Raw genomic sequence first — 25,192 nt, forward strand, 5'->3', positions numbered from 1 at the left:
GTATTTAAAAATTAAAACTGATGGAACATTCTCTTTTGGTCTTCACCATCTGACAAGTCGATCTGGCAAGAGGTGGATTTTGCCAGTTTCTTTTCACTGATGCAACTTGTGTTAAGATACCACTGAATGGAGTATTTATAAGCTGGCCCTGAGCATGCATAAAGCATCGGTATTTGGTATTTTTTTTTTTTTTTTACCTCCTAGAAATTTGAATAAATGTGTTTGTGTTGTCTGATTAGGTAGATGATCATTGGTGTCTTGCCATGTACAGGAGAGTCACAGCAAAGCAGCACTGTGACTGACTTTGTGTAGGACTCAAATGTTGTGCCATATTTGTTTGTATTGGCATTTGGGATATGACCCTTTTATTAGTTCTTGTCTGGAAACCACGTGTAACCACTGGTGTGTGCTATTAGGAAACACCACTCTGATAATCGTTTGGGGTTGCTGAAGCATTTATGAGTCTTCCTTATAGACCTGATGAGCAGATCTCAAGCAACCAGCTTGCATAAGTGTCATCTGAAAGGTTTCTTCCTTTGAGTATCAGATCCTCAGTTAATGATTCTTTCATCCTTCAGTATTTGCTATGGGAGCTCCTATTGTTTGATCTTCAGTAATTTTTTTCTGCATTGACAGAGTTCCTCCCCTCGAAAAACTGTTCTTTCCCACCCTTCGTATCAAATTCCCTATCCTTGTTCTTTGTAAGTCATCAGTGTAGCTAGTCCCAAGTATGTAAATGTTAACCCCCTCTCCACACCCCTCCTCATCCCCTGGGTTGGAACCTTTGTCTCTTGCAATTTAAGGTAATGGATATTGTAGCCCGTCTGAATTTCCCCCACTCTTGATTCTCATAACTTCTGGAGTTTCTTCAGAATGTGGTGTATTTTATTGTGCTCCTATGTAAGATGAAGAATTATCTATTAAAATTACATTTTCAACATATGAAAGTTTTTGATGACTGGTAACTGGTATCCTTCCAAATAAATGCATTGCTTGGAAACAAATGTTAGTTTAATTCAGAATAAAATTGTTCATAACCTTAACGTTGTAAATTTAAAGCTCTTGAGGAGCAGTTGACATTTATAACAATTCTTGTGCTGTAAAGGGTGTTTTGCAACCAAGGAAACAGAATCACACTCTGGGGCCAAAATGAACACTCAAGCAGTTCAGTAGAGATGAGCCTTATTTAGTGTAGGTGGCACTACTCATGATGGTAGCTAGTATCACATAGTGATTTGTAAGTTCTAAAATTCCAGACTTAAATCCATTGTACCACAAGAATATGTCTAGAATGGGACTCAGGTCTGCTGATTTGAGTTCTAGAAGTACTGAAGTGGAATAATACACTGTTTTTGTTTCAAATATATGAATTCCCGATTTTATGGCATTGTTTTTTCCTTTGTAATTTGTTAAGAGCCCCCATTGTTTCATTAAGACTCTTTCTCAGCCAATGGGATGAAAGGAGTCAGTTTGTTGATTGAACTTGTTTAGGATTAAAAGGGGCTCTGGGAGAGGCCAGGTACATTTCAAAAACTTGTCAGCCACCTCTGGCTTTTGGGCCTCTTTTCCTTGGCCCGCACAGTGTGTGGTTGGTTAAAATATTTTGAATTCAGTGCCAGCATTTTTAAAAATCAGGAAATTCACATAAAAAACAAATCTCCAATTCTGGTAACATGAATGATATGAAGATCTGGCAAGTGCAGCCACGCTCTGCGTTTGTGCAGAGCACCTTCTGGGAGGAGAGTGGAGTAGATGCCTCCGGAGCCCTGTGTCCCTCTCTCCTCCTCCAGAGACTCCGCAGTGGGCTGAGTGTCCCGGACCTTTCAGCCTGCTTGCTCCTTTATATAGTCCTCTCCCTATAGCCTTTGATTTTTTTTTTTTTAAATATTTTATTTATTTGACACAGAAAGAGAGATCACAAGTAGAGCAGCAGACAGAGAGAGAGGGGGAAGCAGGCTCCCTGCAGAGCAGAGAGCCTGATGTGGGGCTCGATCCCAGGACCCTGAAATCATGACCTGAGCCGAAGGCAGCAGCTTAACCCACTGAGCCACCCAGGTGCCCCAGCCTTTGATTTTTTAACTCCTAAGCTTAAGGGAACAGTGAATTCGGTGAAGTATCTTATGTACGTAGCAGTGTACCACTTGCGGATGATTAAGTGAATGAGCCTGTGGACCTTCTAATGGGGGAGGGGCACAGACAAACTGCAGTTACCGCTGTGTCGGGGAGAAGGGAAGGAGTACTTGGAAAGGGCTGCCCTTCTGAGTTCCAGCCAGATGAACACCTCCAAGCCGGAGGAACACCATGTACAAAGCCCTGGGGGAGAGGAGAAGAATCTGAGTATGTAAGTGGCTTCTTGAAAAATCTATTCTGCCCCCATTAGGAGCTTTTCTGAAATCTAGAGGCATTGACTGGAGCTTTTTATTTGATTTTCTGTTTTGTTGCAGTCTACTTTGTTTTGATTTTTTTACACACTAGTTATTCTTGGTCATGCCTAATAAAATCTTGGCTCTGGAGTGTGTAGAACTTAAACCCTGCTCTAGACCAAGAATATACTTAAATACAAAATTTCAGAAGCATTTAAAAAGCTTAAATGCAAACTGGTATTTGAACAAGCCACAGGTGCTGTGGTTTAGCACTGTTCAGAGAGAGTACAGGAAGAAATCTAGTATCCTGCAAGACACCATAAACACATTAGTGAGACGGAACTGTTGGTGTCATAGGAATGATAGAAATTGTCTTTATTTTTCTATTTGACAATTCAGGATTTTTTTTAAAAACTATTCTAGCCATATCACATTTTGTTAGTTGCAAAGGTTTTAAAAAGGTAACCTTATCTGGAAGAGCTGGCCAAAAAACAAGTAATTAAATGCCATTATTCCTGGCAGCTAATTTATCAGTCGATTTAAGAAAAATGTATCTCATTGGAATAATGTATTTTTGGGCTGGGGGTAACATTTTGTTTAGCTATTTAGCATGCTGCTTAGTTTAAGGAATTATATCAGGGGTTTATTTTTTAAATGATTTAATGATCACAAAAGCGAAACATGTTGAATGTAATAACTTGAAAGAAATATAAAGAATAAAAATCTGTAATCTTCCACCCAGCCTGGTGATACTTTGTTTCCTTAACTGTATGCCTGTGTTAACTTCCATTTCTCATTGATGTTGGAAATTGGGAGGATTTGTTCCAAGGGTTAGCTTTGCTACAGTTTTGTTAAAAATTGGGTTAAGTTCCCATTGGCTGCAAAACTAGGAGTTGGGCCAGTTTTTCCTTTTGAGTATGGAACTCCACATGAAGAGTTCCAGTACTCCTTTTTCTCCCCAGTTACATCTGGACGATCTTTCAGTTGGTCTCATTTCATCTGTGCCTGTTGGTGTGGCATTTCAGTTGTGTGACTGTAGACTTGGTACACAGCCAAGCCTCTACTGACTTTATGTAATTGTTTCTGACTTGGTTGTAGAAGCAGAATAATTGCCAGAGTATTTTTCAACCTTGCTTATTTTGTCTCCTAGCAGAGTCACAACTGAAATCTCATTTAAAAGTACATTTTGTGTTGCTCATTAAGGAGCTTTTACCACCTCCTTTGTGGAGTACCTAGCAGGTTTCCTTTTTACATACTCTGATCCATTGTCACCCACCATATGACTCTTTTGGAATAGTTCTATGATCTAGATTAGTAAATCCCAATTAAATTTCAGTATAATCCAACAAGTTAAAAGACTTGTCAAAAGCATTTTAGATAAGGTAGGTTGGTTGCACTAGATTTGAACTGGGTGGTTTCTTTTGGTAGGAAGCATTAGGACTGTCAGTAGCCAGGGGAGTGAATAGGGTGAAAGTCTTAACACGGTTTCTTTTTCCTCCTAAAACAAAGTGTTTGGGGCTCTGTTGTCTGTGGTTCTGTTACTCGCTTCTGCCCTAGTTGGTGAGAACGCATCCATAGACAATTTTAAATGGCTGGAGGTGCTGTGTTATGGTAAAACTTTAATTTTCACAGGCCACGGAATATTTTCAACCACTAAAAAGTGTTGTTTGTAAGCGGTACAAAGACAGGTGGGGGCTGAGGTTTAGCCTGTAGCCCCCTTGGCTGTGACTGATTATTCACTGCTCTTGTATTAGAACAAATGTCTCTTTCCTCCCCTCTCCTTAAAAAAAAAAGTGATACATTACTGTTACTCCAGTAACAAAGATGGTGTAGGTTTCCGTTTCCCCCTTTGCTGTTAATACATACTTTTCTTGATAGTATGCAGAGATTGAGCATTTATCAAGCCCAGTTTTTTCATGCAAGATTACTGAACATTTTCACTGAAAATTTCTTGGGAGTATTCTAAATTTATAAATTATACAGGTTTTTTTTTTTTTTTTAATATTTTATTTGTTTGACAGAGATCACAAGCAGGCAGAGCAGCAGGCAGAGAGAGAGGAGAAAGCAGGCTCCCCGCTGAGCAGAGAGCCCGATGCAGGACTCGATCCCAGGACCCCAGGACCATGACCCGAGCCGAAGGCAGTGGCTTTAACCCACTGCGCCACAGGTTTTAAAGAAATCCATACAGGTTCCTTCTTAAAAAGTGACCGTTAGCAAGTAATGCTTTTTTAAAATGTTACTGAAAGTTTACCTTGGCGCATTGCATTTGTTATCCATGTAATATAATCCCGATTCCCGTTACATTTAAATTGATGCCATTTTATGAAGTCTGCATTATACATCTTTAACCATATTTTGACTGTGCAGTTTGTCTAAGTATTTCAGTTGACTAGATTCCCAGAAGTGGAGCTGTAAAATTTTGCTAAGTAGTACTTATTCTCCAAAAGGCTATACTGATTTACATGCAGAAATCCTTACCTGACTTGAATGTCATTTTGTGTCTGCATAATATTCCTTTACATGGTATTAGTTGACCATTACCCCTTTAGTTGCCTCATCTTGGTACATAAATCTTTTATCCACATCCCTGGAGAGTGTTTGGAATTCCCAGTATAATTTGATCAAAAAGATGTGTTTTTAAGGTTCTTGATACACATTAATAGTCAAAGTATTAAGGAATGAATTTGATTAAAAATTCATTCAGAGTAACAGTTACAATACTGCCACTGGTGTTTATTAAGAACCAGGAAATGTGATGTGCAGGTAGTATTTCCACATACTGTCCAGAGTAACTTTGGGGATCATAAGTAGTTTCAGTCATGACAGAGTTAAGACTGGCTTCGGGAAAAAGAATAAGCCTTTGGATAAATTTGGATCTTTGCTATAATGCAATGCCAAGAGAGGCCTTTAGGGCCTTCTCACTTGACTGCTAGAATGCAGCCAATGGCCCTGGTCAGGAAGATAAACAAGGGGGAAAATAGTACCAGAGACAAGATCATTTTTCAACCTGTTTTTTCTACAGCTCCATATAAAATGTTGCTTTTGAAGACTGGAGATGTTAAGTCTATTAAAAAAAATGGTTCTGGGTGGTTAGTAAGGGTCTGCCTTGGATCCTGTGAGTAAGCCCTGCTCAGCAGGAAGCCTGCTTCTCCCTTTCTCCACTCCACCTGTGTTCCCTCTTGCTGTAACACCTTGAAACCCTGGAGCCCTTAGATCACAACCTGAGCTGAAATCATGCTTAACCAACTCACACAGATGCTCTTAGACTCTTTAACAGTCTTGAGGGCAGAAACCTACTCTGTGCTATGAGCAACAATGCCGGGCATAAAGCAGATGATTACTGTGCAGCTTCTGGTAAATGTTAGGAATATAGGAAACAAGTGTTAGCATGAAACTTTGAGGCACAATCAACTACACGATACAACATTCCTGCTACAACCCAGTTTACTAGAAACAAACTCCACTAGTATTTAGTCCCAAAATTCAGTTTAAGGGGACCTACAGGTAATTTTTTTTTTTAAGATTTTATTTATTTATTTGACAAAGATCACAAGTAGGCAGAGAGAGAGAGGGGGGAGGAAGCAGGCTCCCTCCTGAGCAGAGAGCGCAATGTGGGGCTCGATCCCAGGACTGAGATCATGACCTGAGCTGAATGCAGAGGCTTTAACCCACTGAGCCACCCAGGCGCCCCCAGGTAATTCTTATATCGAATGTGAAGACAACATTGGGAAATGCCAGGCTTTTGTTTTTCCTCCAACTCACTAACAGTCAAAAGCCAGATGAGGTTCGAATGGAACTTTTATGCGACAATTCTTAAGCTGGTCTTCAGTAAGCAATTATTTTGGGGAAACAAATTGTATTTTGGTGGGGAAGGTATCTTAACCAGTTACCTTTTTAAAAAAGCTGTAATAGTGATGGCAGTATATAGTTATCTGCAACATGTGAACAGCAAAGTATGTAATTACAGAAGAGCTCTTGGAAATTATTAAAATTAACAAAACCCATTGAACAGAAATAAGATAGTCATAGTGGGCCACCATGAGACTGGTATCTTAACAGAGAAATGTCCATTTCAGAGAGTAATGGAAACTTGATTGGTGGACAATCCCTTTTAACACAGCTAATCCCACTAGTAAGGGATCATGAATGAAAGTGTATATATATTATGAAACGATGTGTATGACCACCCATGGGAGAAAAGTAAATATTTACTGTGGAATGCCAGACACATTTTCCACTCGATATTCAGTTATGGTTAAAAAAAAAATTATTTCCATTTTTATTTGGTTTCCAAATATAAAAAAAAGTCAAGATTCTTACACCAATTATCTCTGAGACCATGCAAAGCAATTTAGAGTGTATACAACAATCATTCCACCCTCCTTCCCCTCACCCCTTGTTTTGCTGCTTTAGACAACTATTTGACATAAAGTTGAATGGCACATGCCTGGTTGGAAATTTTTACCTGTTTATTATAAAACACATACAACCCCAACAACAAATATCCAGGACAGTTTGCTACTTTGCGTCTGCACGTTAACTTATAACCTAGTACTTTTATTTAGGAGGCACATGGGACTGAAAGATTTAGCTGCCCAATTTTATCCATCTACACCACAGAAATCAGAATGAGTCCCAACACTCTGTGAAGTTTCGAGGGTTGAGATAGTAGACACTATTTGTTATCCACAGTAGATTTAACTATTGAGCCTGGAAAGGAAGGCTTTTCCTCAACAGAAATGGAATCTCTTTAGGGCCTTTCCTCTAATTTTACTAGACTGGGTTCCAGAGGAATAGTGAAGAATCCCTCACGTGAAATTCAAAGTGTGACAACTGTGACAACTGTGAAGTGTTCTTTTGCATCATACAAATTTCTGCTAGTTGCATAGACCTAAAGACGGTTTGCTAAATGGCACTGAAGAAAATCCTGACCCGAGTGGCACTACTTAATCCAAATGTTCTTGAACAAAAAAAAATTATACAACATTTATAGGCTCACTTTTAAGAGATGGCTGACAATACTGTACATATTTTACATGTCAAATACATAGTCCAGAAGTTTATAAAATAAGTTCATGCATTATTACCTCTAAGAATATCATGTACAAGACCCCCCCCCACCCAGTACTTGTGACAGCATTTCAGGTGGACAGTTTTATATACAAAATCCAGTTCCTCCGCTGTGTTAAGGTATATAATTTAAAGAAACTTAAGCGATTAACTGAGGAAAAAAATCTAAAGTCCATTGAAGATTAAAAGTGTCAATCTGTGGATTTAAAATGTTTCCTTTTTTAAAAAACACCCAGGAAGCATAACCTGTACAAAGAAAAATACAACAATTCTGGATGATCATGTTTGATCACACTACATAATTTAGAATGAAATGTCATTGGTTAAACGTCTTCCTACTTTACTCATTCCTCTGACAGCATTAATTTGTGAACTAACATTTATATTTAGTTCAGCTGCATTTATGGCACAAAATCTTTTTCAAAACAGCTGCACCGATTTTCCTTAGGTGTAACAGCACTCTATTTTTAGCAGCAAGTATATTTTTGAAGGTTAACAATTTAGAATGTACAACTATACTTTCTACTCTATACTCACCAGTTACAATATTTACAAGGCTAACGCCTACATACAGAATCATCTTTCACTTCTCTCACTCCATGTTTTTCTTATTCAAAAGTTTGTCCTCCTGTCTCATTTCTGAGGGTTTTTTTTTTTTTTTGGTGGGGGAGGGGAGTACAGGGGCTTCAGACAAGTTACCTGTGTGTTTGTCAATGGATTCTTGATTCCAAGTGAGTATAAGACAGGTTATGTTCCAGTGCCCCAACAGTTATAGGATAAGTAGTACTTACTAGCAGGAAAAAAAAAAAAAAAAAAAAAGATGAGACATTCTTAGGTGTCTTAGAATAATCTAAGTCTGTAACAGTGGAACGAACAGCAAGGCGGCCATTTCTCAACTGTGATGTAGTCACCATTGACTAGCATTTGAGGTTAGACTCTAATCCTGTGGTTACTACTGGTAACCAGTAAGTTTAACTAGAGGGATCAGTAAATTAAAAAATAGGAAACATTTACTTCTAGGGAATTATGGTTCTCAAGTATTCTGTGTAGAGAGATTATGGATAAAGGATATTGGCAATCTAGCATGCTAACTCAAATCCCATGAATACAGTTTTTCATGATGATGTATTACATGCATCTTTCTTAACATACCTCTCTAAAAATCACCAACTGTATACAGTTAATAGTCCTTTAACAGAAAGTTTGGATTACAGAGGGGAACTGCCCCTATCAGGTAGCTAGTGACAAACCAGTTGTGAAAATTTAGACAAATGAGTTGACAAATTCCTGAAAATAGCAAATTAAGTCCTTTGTCAAAGTAGTTATTGGACCATACAGAAATAGTCCAAATCTGGAATTTAGAAATTAAAACTGTGATCCTGTGATACACATTTTCAGATCGACAGATTTCTTTAGTATCTATCAAGATTTTTGTAAATTTCTACAACAGAAAAATTTGCTGACTAGGTTAATGCTGATGAGAAAATAGAGAAAAGATCTATCCGTAAGTAAGCTGATCTGACAAAAACCACAGACTGATATCAAATGGACAAAAAACTGAACAAAGTGTGTGAAAAAAATGACAACTAAAATGGGGGGTGTAGGTTGGGGCTGGGAGCACAATTAAGGCATCTAAAAAAAATTCCACATGGCTTTGGCTTATTAAAATATTTTACATTTTTTTTTTAAAAAGATCTGAAGACATCTCAGAAACTTGCAAATTGTTTGAAAATCCTGCATGGCAAAATCAGACAGTTTGCAAGCGTCATTCGGATGTTTACCAAGGAAAATGAAGAGACCTCTCCCTATGAGACTACACATGGGAGGTCCTCCCAGTTCTCTCTATCTTATACTGGATGGCAACCCAGAGGTCTGTGCGGCAGTCACAAACAAGGTGTTGTTATCTGGAAGGGAAGGGACTGTGGAATTTCCATTGGCTGGAGAACAACCCAGCTTTAGTTTTTCCAGATACTCTGCATGTACAGGCTTATGACACTGGAGAACTTTGATGGCGTCTTCTACTTTGAACCACTCTCTCTTCCTTCCTAGAAAATAGTAGGACATTGGTCATTGTACAGTAAAGTCAATTTTAAAAAGTAGGCCAGTGCTTTTACAATGCCCTTCACCCCCTCCCCCACAAATAACTTTACCTTTTTTTTGGAATGACTTGGACAATATGCTGGTGGAAGAATTAAGATAATTCAAGTGTGGACATACATATACTGATCCTCTTTTAAAAAGGTAACCAAAGGTAATTCAAGATGAAAACTGTATACAAGTACGAAGTACTTGAGTTAAGAGAATCCAGATGGGAAAGGGAACTTACCTATATTAACAGAATCTTCCCAATCTTCTAATATTTCAGTGACAGTAAGAACATAAACATACGTTCTATGCTTTCTGTCTTGGTTCTGCTTGAATATAAAAAGAAAAGCATTTTAATCTCCAGGAGCTAGCTATTACACATTTTTGAGGGAAAGTCAGTTGTGCTATGCATGGCATAGGCAAGTATAATCCAGTTGTATAACCCAGCACAGAAGTGAATTTTATGTGGGGGAAAAAAAAGTAAAATGATGAAATTAACTCCCCATAGTAAACTTTTGGCACTTTGATTTCAACACATGTTTTTTAAGAGACATGAAGTACTGATAATTTAGAAAGCTTCCAGGTGACCTATGCGCAGCCAAAGTTGAGAATGGGTTACTCATTTCTGGAGTATTACCTTTTAGTCCCATGTGCTCAAACTCAATTTTTACACACATTAAAACTGCCACCTTGTCTTGTTTCTAGATTCAAAATTAAACGTATGTTGGTTTTAAAATGAAGGGGCTCATCTTCATCTCACTTAAGTTACCCTTGTCTACTAAGTCTAGGACTTCAGGTAACTGATGGATTTGCAAATTTTTTAATTAAAAAAAAAAAAAAATTTTTTTTTAATACTCTATGCCTGACATGGGGCTTGAACTCAAAACCCTGAGATCTAAAGCTGCTTGCACTATGAACTGAGCCAGCCTGGCAGCCTGATAGTTGCCAGAATTTTTTTCTACCACAAACAACCTAATTCACTCAATCCAAATAGCACATTATGTCTTTGGGAAGGAACAGAAACAACAAAAAATGAGAGGCATCTCTCACATAAAACATTATTGTTCATTATTTTTAAGAACTTACTGTCTTACTTCTATGCCTGGAAAAATCAGTATGTTTATTATGCTATGTTCACAAATTCACTGAAATCACCAGGGTGAACAGGCAGGACAATTCTAACTTTCCCTTACATATTCTAAGGGGAAAGATACATTGGTTACTTTATTCTGTTCAGACTCTATGGAATTTAGCATTTGCAATGCCAGTAATACTATTACCTACCTGTGTTACAGAAGCTTTATTTATAACGAGAAATTCCCTTCAAAAATCTTGTCAACATACTGAAATGTGCTTGTTATATGTACTTTTGACTACTCTGAATTATAGAAAACCCTCAATACATTTTTCACTTTAACCAGGAGATGGTGCTCTTCAACTGTTAAGTGCTGAATTCTGGGAAAGACTGAATACTAAAACTTGAGAACTTTACTGGAGTCGCCATCAATTCTACCAAGTACTGCACAATTTCTGAATTCTGTGGGAAGCCTTTTCCATTTCTTTCTTTTCGTTTTTTTTTTTTTTTAATTTTGAGAGGGAGGGAGGCCGCCCATGCAAGGGTGAGCAGGGGCAGAGGCTTAGGAGAAAAATCCCAAGCAGACCTCCCTCCCTCCCTGCTGAGCACCAACAACCCTGAGATCAAGACCTGAGCTGCAATCGAGTGGGCTGATATACTGACTAAGCCACCCAGGCACCCCCTTTAAAAATAAAATGTTGAAGGTTCTACCAGAAGGACTAAACTATAACCCTTGAGTGGTATCTGGAAAGAAAAAAAAAAAAAAAAAAACTTACTTCCCTCCCTCTTAATCCTTTTAACTTACTTGCTTTCTGATAGTTTTAGTCTCACTCAGGTTGTGCCAGATTATTTGGCTGGTTAGGAAAGAATGGTTGTAATTCTATTATTCGAAAGGATTACTTTGGCTACTCACCTCAAATATGCCCAGGAGTCTGCCTAACTTTCCTTTGACTCCAGCCTATTAAAAAAGGATGAAGTGAAATTGTTACCTTTCCTAAGAAAATTTATACCGAAGTTATTTTCTGACTATTTCAACTTTTGGATCTAAGCACAACAGGCCCTCCTATACTAAGCCTGCTTGCTTCTGTGAAGGTTTTTTTTTTTTTTTTTGGCAATGTAAGATTCACGACCTGTGGTCTGCTATAAAACATGGCTTAATTATTCCATATGCAAGTTCAGACTGACCAGATTGACTGTCTTTTTTTTTTTAGAAATGACAGGGACTGACCAAAAATTAGACTTTCTACCAATTTGGGACAAACTTAATGAATGAAAAGACTTTTCTGTACAGCAAGCACTTACTACCCTTCTTACTTAAAGGGCTGTCTTTCTGCCCTACCCCCTTTTTTCTTCACATGGCTCAGGAGGTACAATTCTTTTCTATATGTTACCCTTCAAATGCAGAGTCCTCATTACTTTTACCCATTACTGTAACAGACTGGAATGTCATATTCACACCACAACTAACACACATTGATACCCGCTGTCTCCTCCATCTAGGAAATGTTCCTCCCTCAGGAAACTGCTCATCCTTTAAGACCCATCTCTATGAAGCCTTTCTAACTACAGAACCAAGACCCAATGAGAGCATTAGAATTTGCTTCCCATTTATACCCTAACTGCTGCTCAATAATTTAACAGCACTTCAATCTATGCTGTAAAAGCAAATTTTAAGAGCAACTTTTAGAAGATAAGCAGGCCATGTATGCTTTTTGTGCATGTGCGCATGCCTCATTTTTATTCAGCTTTAGGTCAAAACAGATAAAAGCAGTTTGCTTATTCATCTGAAAAGGAAGTCTAGCACATGAATGTCTCTGCATTCCAGAGTATTACTAACTGCTCGGAGACAAGGTCACCATATTATCTACTGATCACTCACCAGGCTTATTGTCTGTTGAACAATCTGGGGGACATCTACATTGCTTTTAGCTCTGTTTTACCAGGTAGAAAATATATCTTCTTAGCAAAATGCTATCTATAGTTGCCTGCTTAAAAATGTTGGACAACAAAGAGAGAACCCATGTGACCTGCCTTGTCGTCTTCTCAGTGCAAATGTAGCCCAAGCGCCCCACAGACACTGTAAAACTTCCCAAGTACAGCCTGTGTGCAAGGACAGCCAACAAGCTACTACGGTTTATCTCACCTCTTCGTATACCTCCCTCACGGCAGCGCCACCAGGTTCCTCCTCTGGCTCCATGCCTCCTCCAGGGACAATCCACTGGTCGGGGTACCGGCTGCTGCTCACCAGCAGCACCTGCAAGGAGGAGGACCACTGTACACTCCTGCCACCCAGGGAGCACTGCAGCCCCCAATACCACCCTCAAACCTTCACCGAAGCCCTTCCACGTTAACACACCTTTCAGAGTCATTCAAGTAAGAGGAGTGCAGAGTCTATCACAAACAGGCAACTGACAGCTTTTGTACAGTCTTTCAGAATTCAACAATATTGTGCTCACATTACTACACCATCTGAATGAATCTAATGAAATCACTAACTACTAGATTCAATTCGTGAAACACTCCAATTCTTGGAGACTAACAAAAGACAGAAGCCAAGACTTGATTTACTAGCCTCAGAGCTGTATGCACTTAGGTTTGTGGTCATAATTTGTTTTTTAAATTACAGAATCTTATCATTCTCCCAAATTTAAGAGTATGCGACCCCAGACAGGCTCGTCACTCTGTTCCCTCTCCTATAGAATGTATGAATACTTAAAAGGTAACTAAGACTGAGAAAGGAATAGGGAGATTCAGGTAAGGCCAACGCTCAGTATACAGAGTTCCTATTATATTTACACTTACAATTGGGCGCAAAGAAGTGACTTTCATATTCCGAACCAATTAATGAACAAAGGTCACTTCTTTTGGTAACAGGCAGCTGTAACTTATGATCTAGAAGAGGGCTGGCAAGCTATAGTGTGTGTACAGCTTGTTTCTGTACAGTCTGGGAGCTAAAAATGGTTTTTGCATGTTTAATTATATGAAATTCAAATTCCAGTGTTCATAAATTAGAAAATCTAGCCATACTCATTCATTTTTTACATGTTGCCTATGACTGCTTTTTTTTTTTTTTTTTTTTTTTTTTAAATGGCGGCCTCCCAGTCTCCGGCCCGGAGGAGCCGAGAGCCTGGGGCCCCACTCCTCAGTGCGCCCCCAGAGGACAGCACCCAATCACTCCCGTATCCCCAGCCTCTAGCCGCGCTCGGAGCTCACCCAGCCCGCGACCAGTTCAAGGTAACCCCGAGCTGAGAGTTCAGTCCTCGGCTCTGTCTTTTTTTTTTTTTTTTTTTTTAAGATTTTATTTATTTATTTGACAGAGAGAGATACAAGTAGGCAGAGAGGCAGGCAGAGAGAGTGAGAGGGAAGCAGGCTCCCTGTCGAGCAGAGAGCCCGATGCGGAACTCGATCCCAGGACCCTGGGATCATGACCTGAGCCGAAGGCAGCGGCCTAAACCACTGAGCCACCCAGGCGCCCCTATGACTGCTTTCATACTGCACAGCAGAGTTGGATAGCTGTGACAGAAACAGTGTGGCCCACAAAGCCTAAAAATATCTGGCTCTATACAGGAAAAAGTCCGCAGATCTCAATCAAGAGTAGCATTAACCTTGAAATATGCAAGCACTTTTTTTAAAAAAAGGATGACATTATCAGAGTATCCTAGAGGATCATTATTTTAACAGTGCCTGAAATAAGAATTATGTATTTATCTTATGAATGAAAAATTTGTGAGCTAGGGTAGGTTAAAATTCACCCAAATTAAAACACAAAGGCTGTGATAAATAACCAAATGATATTTGTGAAGTAATAGGTGCCTTAACCAACTTGAACAAAAATGTCCACCAAATTACCTTGGTATACTGCCTTCAGAATGTAAGCCATTCTCACCAGATACATCAATCAATTCAGAGCCAAGTTTAATCTGTGAGGTGTGTACTGGTTTTCCGACATGCATGCCAGTAGTTCTATCTGCTCAGCTCCATCCCTACTGCCAGCAGCTACTGGAGTGGAGAGCGCACAGCCAGGATGGGAGTTGCCCCCTACTCCAGGAGGCCACCAGGAACTCAACCTTCCCCAACTACGGAAGTGCCAAGATGACAGTAAACAACTCCCACCTTTCCCCGAAAAACCTCTACTAAAGTATGGAGATAAGGTACATATCCCTTCAATCTGAATACTAAGCAAATTTTGGCCTATGGACACACCATCATTGCAAAGTGATCAACCAACATTCAAGGGGCCTGAGCACTGTTTCCCTCATTCCTCATCTGGATAGGACTCTATTGCCTCTACTGGGACTTTATTCCTTTCAAATGAATAACTGGCAGAATAGTGCAACCAGAGGAAGCACTGTAAGGTAACAGCTGGTTAAACCTTAGAATAGTAATGGCTGGGGCACCTAGGTGGCTCAGTTGGTTAAGCAGCTCAGGTCATGATCCTGGGGTCTTGGGATGGAGCCCCTCACTGATGCCTGCTTCTCCTTCTCCCTGCTGCTTCTCCTGCTTGTGCTGTCAAATAAATAAAATCTTTAAAAAGAAAATATTAATGGCTGACATTGAAGGTACCACCAAGTCCAAATATCGCCAATTCTGGTAAAATGAAATGTAAGCCTTAAATTTAAGCTTTCTTAAATATTAGAAAACAGGGCTTACATACCAAAATTAGAAACTGAAGAGCCAGAATAAGCAAATCCAGCAAGAAGAAAACACTGGCTTGAACTTGAAGATGTTTCACAACTGTACAGATCACAACCAAGGTGTGTTTCATTCCTGGATGCACACAATGAAGGCTGCTGATCTACCTTTCAGCACACCAGTGCCATCCTCTCCCATCCTTGTAGGGCTGTTTAGTGTTAATGAGAAGGAAATTCGCTAAGTCCTGGCCAAGGCACCTGCTATTGGCCCTAGCTCGCTCTCTTTTCCCACTAGTGGAGTTGAATCAACTTACCAAAAATTAGCCCCCCAAATTTTGCCACTTGCATTTTATAATTATTGAGTTCATAATGAAATGAATGCAGAAAGGAATTATCAAAAAGAAAGCAAAGATTAATGGTGGGTTATTAAAAACTGCTATCAAATTAAATATGGATGAGGCTACTATAAAAGACTAGAAAAAGGAAATTTAAAAATCCAGGAAGAGCCAGCAAGAGTCTTCAAAGTTCAAGATCTTTAAACAAAGTGAAACTGGAAATCAGATTTCGCTTTAAAAAGGCGGCTTACGAAGGTTCTCTGGTATTTCAAGGCCTTGGCCTATACTGAGACCAGCAAATACATGTTTTTAAGTTAAAACAAAAATGCTTAAGGTATAAAACCATGTATCTTGCATCAAGGGAAAAGTAAACCACAACTACTGTTTCTGACTGCAGAGGTAGAGGCCTCTTTCCTGATCACTAGGTGCCAATGGGTTACAGATAATCTAGTTTTTATTGCCTGGATGAATTCTTACTAATTCTATGCTCCCTAAGCCAACTTCCTTGATTACTTTCACAATGGGACAGGCCACTGCAGGGGCTAGCTACTGGAAAAGTACATCCTTATTTAGTAAACAGGGAGTTTGAAAGCCACTGATATTCTTATGTTTGAGTCTTGGAAAAAATGAAACTGTCATGTATCTAAGTCTAATTCCCATTTGTCCCAACATGGTCTTTTTTTTTTTAAAGATTTTATTTATTTGGCAGAGAGAGATCACAAGTTGGTAGAGAGGCAGGCAGAGAGAGAGAGAGGGAAGCAGGCTCCCTGCTGAGCAGAGAGCCCGATGCGGGACTCGATCCCAGGACCCTGAGATCTTGACCTGAGCCGAAGGCAGCGGCTTAACCCACTGAGCCACCCAGGCGCCCCCCAACATGGTCTTTAAGAGACAAAGTACCTAATTAACAATGTTGAAAACCCATTAGTAGAGTCTGTCTGCTTTTCTAACTAACACTTATGCTTCCAATTGAATTCAAATCTTTAATCTGAAATCTACAGGACATCATTCACGTATGACTAAAATTATCTTCCAAAGTCAGTGACATGGAATCCCTGTATGCTTCAACATTTCCCTTCATGAGCTGTATTTTAGAAAAGTATGAAAACAGATCTATATAGTTTTAGACAAATGGTTTAGTAGAATCTGAGAACTTATCATGTGGAGTCCCTTGACATTCCGAATTGATTAAATTTAACTGATCAAACCATTACTTCAAATGTATCTCTCCAGGGGTGCCTGGGTGGCTCACAGTGGGTTAAAGCCTCTGCCTTCAGCTCAGGTCATGATCCCAGGGTGCTGGGATCAAGCCCCGCATCAGGCTCTCTGCTCCACCGGGAGCCTGCTTCCTTCCTCCTCTCTCTCTCTGCCTGCCTCTCTGCCTACTTGTGATCTCTGTCACATAAATAAAATATTTTTAAAAATGTATCTCTCCAAAATATGATATATTTAATAAGTGAGTAATCAATACCCGTGGTAACAGAAATGATCAGCATCTAAACTACTAGCTTAAAAGATTTGATAATCTTGAGCCTTCAGTGATGAAACAGATTTGAAAACCAGTATGTTTCATTAAATATCTGCCTACTCATCTAGAGTACTTCAGTCAAGAGTTCAAATGAGGTCAAGGCCACATTTGTATGTTTGTTGCGGTGTTGGTGATTAATCTACACAGGTAGAAGAAACTAATCTGAATAGCATTAAGTAGAGACAAGTGATTAAAATCCTTCCAACATGCCAGAAGAATCTAAACGTGAACTCCATTACAAATTACTCAATATCCTCAAAAAAAGAAATAGCCACCTTAACATTTCTACAACATCCCCAATCTACCAGATCTGTAATACAGGTTTAGCATGCTTACTGATGCTCTAAAAACATTATTACTGAAGTAACAGAGGTTGTAGTATCTCATTCAGTTAGGAGGATACATCGGAACACCAATAGCTGACAAATCCATCCCTGGTTGTTCATAGGTTTTAAATTCCTTTTCAAATACCTTTCTGGACATATTATATTTTATGTATCCAACAAGATGATAGTCTGCCACATTAGTGACAAGGTGACAGCGTGAAGACGACATTCAACCTTCCAGATAAGCCAGAGCTGGGACCGAAGGCAAGATTTGTAAAAAGGAGGTTAGCCAACCCACCAGGCTGCAGAATTAGACTTGAATCAAACTCAAATTCAAAGCCAGCACTGTTAAGAGTTGTGAAAATCAAAGATATTTCCTTGATTCAACCGGCCCACCTTCACGTAAGCATTCCTGCTACTATACTATCAAACCTCAGCCCCTCCTTCCATGTATTGAACAATTATAGAACACACCACCATTCCCTTATCACTGTTAAGAAGCCAATTCTCATACTTGTCTTTTTGTTAGACAATGTTTTAAGTATTCGGAATGTAAGCAGTAATTATAATGGTCTACTTGGAACCAGCCCTTAGTCTTACTGGACAAAGGTTTGTCAATCAATTGGGAGTTATCTCTATACTCTGTACCACCCAGTAAGTCCTCCTCACTGGGGGTGTGTAAGAACTTGTAAACAGGGGCTGGGGAGGGGGGGGAGAAATGCTGTTAAGTTTTATGTAATGCAGTTATGCCCTCAGAAGATGGAGGTACTTGAAAAATTCATATATACCAAGTGGCCCCCAAATGTGGTCTGTGTTTCAGCTTTTACCCTTAATAACTGTTCTTGGTCACAGTCAGCTTCTGGGAACAACTAACTAGTCACTACAAAAGGCTACTTCTAGTGGGGGCAAGCTATTTGGAGAAACTCAGTGAAGCCTTCATGGAAGAATGAGAGTTTTATTTCGTGAATTATAGCTATTTAGAAGCTGTATTGGGGTTATTGTACTTTCTTCCCATATTATCATGAACCAGGATCCGTGAATGATTAAACCACCTCTACCATAGTAACTATATTATAGCTATTTAGCCAAAATTAGGCCAGCAAGCAGCACATTAGGAAGACCAGTGTACACACAAACATTTTAAAAGATCTTAAGTTATAACAATGATCACTGCATCCATTAATCAGCTACCTACTGTTATTATTAAATTAGTACTGCTTTTTGGACTACACTACAGTGCACTACAGAGGCACAGTGCTATAGGAGGATCAGAAATATGGGCTCCTTTTGGGAAAATGTGCTTTAACCCAAATGAGATTACTGTTAAGCCTGGAAAAAGATCAAAATTCAAAATCTGAGGTATGGGTTCTACTGAATACATTTTTGCACCATCAGAAAGTTGAAAAAACCACAGGTTGAAACCACTGAAGTCAGGGACCACCTGTATGGGATTGGTAGATAGATGAATGCTAAATTGCGCTGATGACATTTTCTCCTAGTAATATCAATCTTCTGAAGCTATAGCTAAGCTTTCTTTCATACATTTACAGAAAACCTTAGTCATACATACCAAGAGCCTGAAACAGATGCAAATTTTGCAGAAGTGCCTTTCCTTTGAAAAGTGGCTGGTTGAGTGGCCTAAGAAACCCTTTAGGTTTGGGAGAGCTTCAGGCATAGGTGACATTTCTGAAGTTTAGAAAAAGCTGCCTTGGGGCGCCTGGGTGGCTGGCTCAGTGGGTTAAGCTGCTGCCTTCGGCTCAGGTCATGATCCTAGGGTCCTGGGATCGAGTCCCGCATCGGGCTCTCTGCTCAGTGGGGAGCCTGCTTCTACCCTGCTTCTTCCTTCTGTCTGCCTCTCTGCCTACTTGTGATCTGTCTGTCAAATAAATAAATAAATAAAATCTTTAAAAAAAAAAAAAAAGGAAAGAAAAAGCTGCTTTTGGAGAGTTAATTTTAATAAAAGTGGTCTCCATTTGAGGCACGGTATCTAGTACGACTTAAAATCTAAAAGGATTTCTGCAAAGCTTAAGCCCCAGAATATACATCTGATAAGGCAGACTACCTACTGATCTCAAGCAGACAAATGTAGTAGAGACTTACCTATACTAGTATTTCTTTTTAAGACTTGTTTTTATTAGGGCTCTGGTTTTGGAGTTCTGCTTTCCCTACCAAGTCTTTTTAGGACTCTGCTTTCCCTCAAGGCTTAGTTTTAGTCCATGGTTTTGTAGAATTCAGACATTTAGTTAATACACATTTGGCATTTAGCAGACTGTAGAATGCAGCCCCTAGCTCAAGGAGCTTTTAAAAGCTAATTAGGGGAGTAGTGGGCAGTCTTTAAGGCTGTTTTGTTAGTGTTTTTCCCTCACAATTGTGCCTGGATTCCACCCAGAATCAAGTCCTTTCTATTTCTCTTTTTAGCATTCTATCCTGATGTACTGCCAGATCATCCTCAAGCTTGCATACATTTAAAATGTAAATGTTCCTTGTTCAAAACTAAGTGTTCCTTTCTTGCCTAGGAACTCCTTAGCCTTACATTTAAGGTGCTTTGGTCAACAGTTCTCCATCCTATGCTGTCCTAAGCTGCAGCTCAACTAACCCATAGCCCCTAGAGTTTGGCTGTCTGTGATGTTTGGTCCTTCCTCTCTCACTGAAATCCAGCGCCAGTGGATCTTAACCCTGGAGCAAGTGAAGTTACTTTCCTCTTACTTTATTTCCCTTTATGTCGTCATTTGTCTATCCTCCCACTGTAACGTGTGTTTTCTTAGGAGTTGACACTTTTCATCTCTGCAACCCTGTTCAAACTCTCATATACGCACTAAGTTCAAAATAATCTATTTTTGGTTACCTTTTGTGAATGTATTGTTCTCTTTCACTGTACAAGCACAGTATCCCAGCTAATCAATGGGAAGCTTATTTTGTGGGATTCTGTGTAAGCCCAACCACCCAAAACTAAACTGCCCAACTGCCAAAACTTCTGTAGGGTGGTTCCCTATAGAAATAACTACCTGAATGAGGATCAAATGACCAGAAGATTTAGAAATAAAGTACCTGGGCTCAAAATTATCTGCCAGCTTTTGGGACCTTAGGATAAGTTATGTCTGCTGACTAATATCCTCCTGTACAAGTGCTAATAATGCTTTTTACCTCACAGGGATGATAAAATGGGCAAATATATAAACACCCCCCCCCCCCCCCCCCCAATAAAGACTGCTGTTAGGACAATCTTCTTTCCTAAAACAACCTGTTCAACTATGGGCTGAGAACTCCAGGAGAGTACCCTACTGGAACATTAACTTTTTGTGGTCAAAGAGCAATTACTATTTTATTTCAGTTGACACTCTAGTAACATTTCATCCTAAAATAAGGCATACATTTAAATCTCCCAACCAGGACCTAAGTGTTGTTAACCCAGTAGGGGGGTGCTAAAGCGGTGGATTCAGGCTGTTTTGTATCCTATCCTTGGAAGGCTACCAGTGTAATTTCAGTAATGTGGTTGAATAAATTCATAGTAAAACAGCAAGATGTCTGGGAAAGCTAACAGGGTTCATTTTGTAACTACCATATAATGCACAAGACCCCAAATACTCACAACTACAGAAATGAAGATCCTAGAAAGATACATGTTAAAGTTGGCTGTGCATTTTACTTAGAAAATTTTAGAGCCTTTCCTTAGAACATAGTCTGACTTGGTTTCTTCGTCTGCACCGTACCAGATTTACCAAATTTTACATAACAGATTTCTCTAATACTCCAGAGCTTGCTCCTTACTTCATTTTCTCTAATGGCAGTAGTCTCTCCACTCAACTAGAGGCTAGAAATTTAGCATTTATTACAGTAGGGAACAATTTCCAAGCACAAAAACAATCATCTACTAAGGTTATCTCTGAAGCATTCTTCAAGCTTTGCTTTTGCCAGTCACACAATACAGATCGTTTCAATTTCCTGTATTTTCTCCTGGGAACTGTTTTTTACAAAGCGTGAATTCCAAGTTCAGGTTATGGCAAGACTTCAAAGTCATCACTTCCAGAGAGTCTTCCAAGCTCAGCCTCACAAAATCTCTCATTCAGCAAATAGCGTGCAACCAATTGCTAAAGAACCCTGTGCCAAGAGCCCAGCATCAGGAGTAAGGACTGGATCCTGAATTGTGAATCTACCACTTCCTAATTATGTCATTTGGGGAAAGTACTAACAATCTCAACTGTCTCCTCACCTGTAAACCAGTACTCTCAGAGGATGAAATGTAACAAACCTACAGGTCTTCAGGTGAGTCCCCCATATCCCAAGCGCTCAACCAAGAATGTGATTACACAATAGTGAGTGAATCAGACAAGATCCTTGACCTTTCTTGATCACTTTGGGCTATTCTTTTATATTCAAAGCTTGCTTTTTCAGAACATGGCCCTCCCTCAACAATGTTCTAATCTTTTTAAAAAATAGAATATACTTAATGCTTGTTGACTATTTATTCTGTAAATGTTAAAATATCTTTCCCCTCCCACCTTCTAGCTTTCCCAACTGGGCCCAGGTCATAGTTTTCTTCTGAAACCTCAAGAAAATTTGGGCTAAACACTTAAAGGCCCCAAACTAAAAACCAATCAGCACTAAAAGGCTTGGTTTCTTTAAAAATAAATAAATAAATAAACAAAACAAGAGTTTGAAGAGCACCATTTGAAGCACTTTTTTTGTCAGCATAGTAAGAACTATGCTACTGACTGTATACACTATGTCATACTCAGCCTAACTACATGGCTCAGCAATAAGGAAGCCATTAAATTTCCCATCTCCGGCTCTAGCCTGGTATTTTATTGGACACAGTTGGTTACGGAAGCAGAACTCTTAGTTTTTTTCTCTGCCTAATCATTATAGGAAACCAATCAACTAGTATTGCCTTAGGCAAATTTCGAACAGTGAACCATTTTAACATTAAACGTAACATTGAAATAAAGAAAAACTGCTTTCCAGGAAAAACCTCAAGGGCCTTATATCAACCCAACGCAGGAGGATAAATTACAGAAGACTGACTGCTTACTCTTAGAACAAGAAAGGATCCTCCTCTCCAGATGTCAAACCAAATAGCAAAGTAAAGGAGTCTTGGTAAATACGCTGAGAACTAGAGACTATGGTCTGAAAATGGCAACTCTGCCCATCTCTAGTCCATCTTCTCCCTCTGGCGTTATTCCACATTTTTCACTAGCTATCTTCCTGCTGTCAAAAAACTTTAAAAAAAGGCGGCCTTAAAAAAAAAAAATCACGTGTAATTATGCCAGGTGCTTACGAGTGTTAAAGGGTCCACATGAAAGTCCGATTTGAAAAACCAGACTGAGTGGGGCTTTATTTTAAAACACGGGGTCTGTTTGGCCAGTCCACAAACATCCCTAGGTTTAATCAGAAAACGCAAACTGCTGTAACGTTTAAGGAAAACGTGAGAGAGGCAGCGGCAAAAGAGCTTGGGTTGCAACACTCACGCCATTTCAGCCGCCTCTGTTAGCACTCGAGGTTTATCTGGCTTTACACTCAATTCGCGTGTTAAGATGGTGACTCCCGCCAGAAGCGACCTATGCCGCCCGGGACCTTCCCGCGGGCCAGGAGACGTCTCCGCCTCAGGTCCTCACGACTGCCCCGCAGAACACTGGGCTGGGCCAACCCCTTTGTCTCCTCCATCAACCCAGAGAAAGGAAGGAAGGAGGGCGGGCGGGCAAGAGGGAAAGAGGGAGGGGGCTAATCCCTCCCAGCCCCGGGGCCAGACGAGGAGTCGGGCAGGGAACGGGAAGGGCAATGACCCCCCACCCCCGCCGGCCGCGCCCCCCACACCCCCGGCCTGCTCCGGCACCCCCGCCGTGGACCGCACAGAGCGCGCCGGCGGCCCTCACCTCGTCCTCCTGCTCGCTCCGGAAGCACAGGCACGCCGCCCGCTTCTTGAAGCCCTCGCGGTCATAGGTCCGCGTCTGGTTGGGCTTGAACTTCATCATAGAGGCGGGTTCTTGCTGCCGCTGCTGCTCCGGCCGCCGCCGCGGGGGCCCGGCCGCCGCCACCCCGCCGGGGAGTTGGGGCGCGGGCGAGTCGGGGCACAGGAGGCGCCGGGAGGCAAGACGGCGGCGCGGGGAGTGGCAGCGAGGCCGGTCAGTCCCGGAGTCGGCGGCCGCTTCGACGCGGGGCAGGGAACAAGTGCGGGTCACTGCAGCCCGGGTGCCGGAGAGGAAACGCCGCCTCTGCCCGGGCGTCCGCCGCTCTCCATGGAGCCCGCCGCCCGCTCGCCTCCGCTCTCTGCTGCTGCTGCTGCTGCTGAAGTTGGCAACGCCGCGGCCGCCGTTCCCGTCGCCGCCGGGGGAAAAGCGAGGCTCGGGGCTCGCGCGACAATAAGGCAGTTGTGAGAACCGGCGACGTCCAGGCAGCAGCGCCGCGGCAGCTTCGCACCGCCCCCACCGCCCCTATATTTAAGTGGGCCCGCGCAGCCCCGCCTCCGTGCGCCCCGCCCTGCGCGCGCCCCCGCGCCTGCGTGCCGGGACCGTTGCGGTGGGGGAGGGGCGACGGGGGGCGGGGTCTCGGCCGCGCGGCCGCGTGGGTTCCACGGAACCTGAGGGCCTCGGCTGCCGCCGAGCGCGGGCTGGCGAGCGCCTGCTAAGACCCCCGTGAGTAGGAAGCAGCAAAGCCCCCTCCCTCCGTGTTTATAAACACCGCTCCTTGCCCCGTGGAGACCTTAAATGCCGTCTCCAGGAGAGGAGGTCCAACCGCGTACACCTCACAAAGTTGCACCCGGGTCAGGCAGTGCCTGGAGGCGTCGCGGCGATGGCCGTCTCCGCAGTGACTGGCGTCCGAATTCGCCCGTGAGGTGCAGGGGGACGAGAGGGTGAAGGCCTAGAAAGGGGAAGACGTCGGTTAAGAGGGTTTTCGTTTGGAGGGTTTTGTTTTCCAGGGGAAAGAAGGCACGTTTCTTTCTCCCTTTCCCTTCCTTTCCTTCTCTCTCTCTCTCTCTCTGGTTAGGGGGTCGTTTGTATTCCTTCAAGAGTCCGTCCAAGCCTTTGAAGCCGTGGGTAACATCTTCCACGTGGTCCCACGCTCCGGAACGTATTGATTAATATCGGCGATGGCTAATATTTACCAAGTGTTTTGCACTTGTATTTCACCCTAAGTAACAGACACAGTTAAGCACTGGGGCCACTACATATAATAGGATTTCTGCTATCTGGGAGTTTCAAGGCTTCTAGGGACTTAGGACAAACCTTTCCATTTCAGATTGTCACTCAGGTTTTAAGATTGGAGCCAGGAGGTCCCTGTGTTAAGGAAGCCAACCCCATCCATCCTGCCCCCTCCACAGAGCCCAGGCTACGTAGCCCAGGACCTCCACAGAGTTCCAAGCACCTGTGACTCTTTGGTTTTCATTCCTAGAGGGCCTACTGTGTGCCAGGCACTGGCATCTAAAACCAGTCCCTGCCCTTCCAGAATCTTAGGCACGTGAGGAGATATAGTCAAATACCACACAATCACACAAGTACATGTAAAACTGCAAATGTGATAAGGTTGAAGGTGGTGGAGGGTTTCACAGGGGATGACCAGACCTGCAAGTCAGAAAACGCTTCCTGAGGCAGGAGGTCAAGAGCTGAGGGCCAAAGGAGGAGGAGGAGGGGCTAAGGCCACCAAGAACCTGGTGAACTTACAAGGTGAAGGAAACTGGGACTCACGCAGAGTCCAAGGAGCAAGGAGAAATGAGTAAAGACCCATGTGGCTGCAGGCAGGGTGGGGGTAGGTGGGTTCCACCCTGGCCCAGAGGGCTGTGAGGCCTGA

General features: G+C 41.6%; 1 protein-coding gene across 2 annotated transcripts; it reads right to left on the bottom strand.

Moving 5' to 3' along the window:
• Positions 1 to 6,607: 6,607 nt before the first annotated feature.
• NUDT4 (nudix hydrolase 4) lies at positions 6,608 to 23,821 on the bottom strand. Of its 2 annotated transcripts, none has more exons than XM_046011455.1 (5): positions 23,281 to 23,821; positions 12,737 to 12,847; positions 11,507 to 11,551; positions 9,760 to 9,844; positions 6,608 to 9,478 (listed from the first exon to the last, which is right to left on the bottom strand). In XM_046011455.1, the coding sequence occupies exons 1-5, from the start codon at positions 23,377 to 23,379 to the stop codon at positions 9,276 to 9,278; spliced, it is 543 nt and encodes a 180-aa protein (XP_045867411.1). In that variant the 5' UTR covers positions 23,380 to 23,821; the 3' UTR covers positions 6,608 to 9,275. The 2 variants fall into 2 exon arrangements, with proteins under 2 accessions (XP_045867411.1, XP_045867410.1); XM_046011454.1 differs by having other exon boundaries at positions 9,760 to 9,847.
• Between the last annotated feature and the right edge of the window lie 1,371 nt (positions 23,822 to 25,192).

The sequence above is a fragment of the Meles meles genome, chromosome 7, assembly GCF_922984935.1.
Source record: "Meles meles chromosome 7, mMelMel3.1 paternal haplotype, whole genome shotgun sequence".
In the NCBI taxonomy this organism is placed as follows: Eukaryota; Metazoa; Chordata; class Mammalia; order Carnivora; family Mustelidae; genus Meles; species Meles meles.

Bases quoted from the DNA above. Each gene is read 5' to 3' on its own strand.
- NUDT4 (XM_046011454.1), bottom strand. From the start codon at position 23,379: ATGATGAAGTTCAAGCCCAACCAGACGCGGACCTATGACCGCGAGGGC. The intron at 11,552-12,736 runs GTGAGATAAACC...CTTTTTTAATAG, and splicing joins TGAGGGAGGTATACGAAGAG to GCTGGAGTCAAAGGAAAGTT. The intron at 9,479-9,759 runs GTAAGTTCCCTT...ACTATTTTCTAG, and splicing joins GGAAGATTCTGTTAATATAG to GAAGGAAGAGAGAGTGGTTC.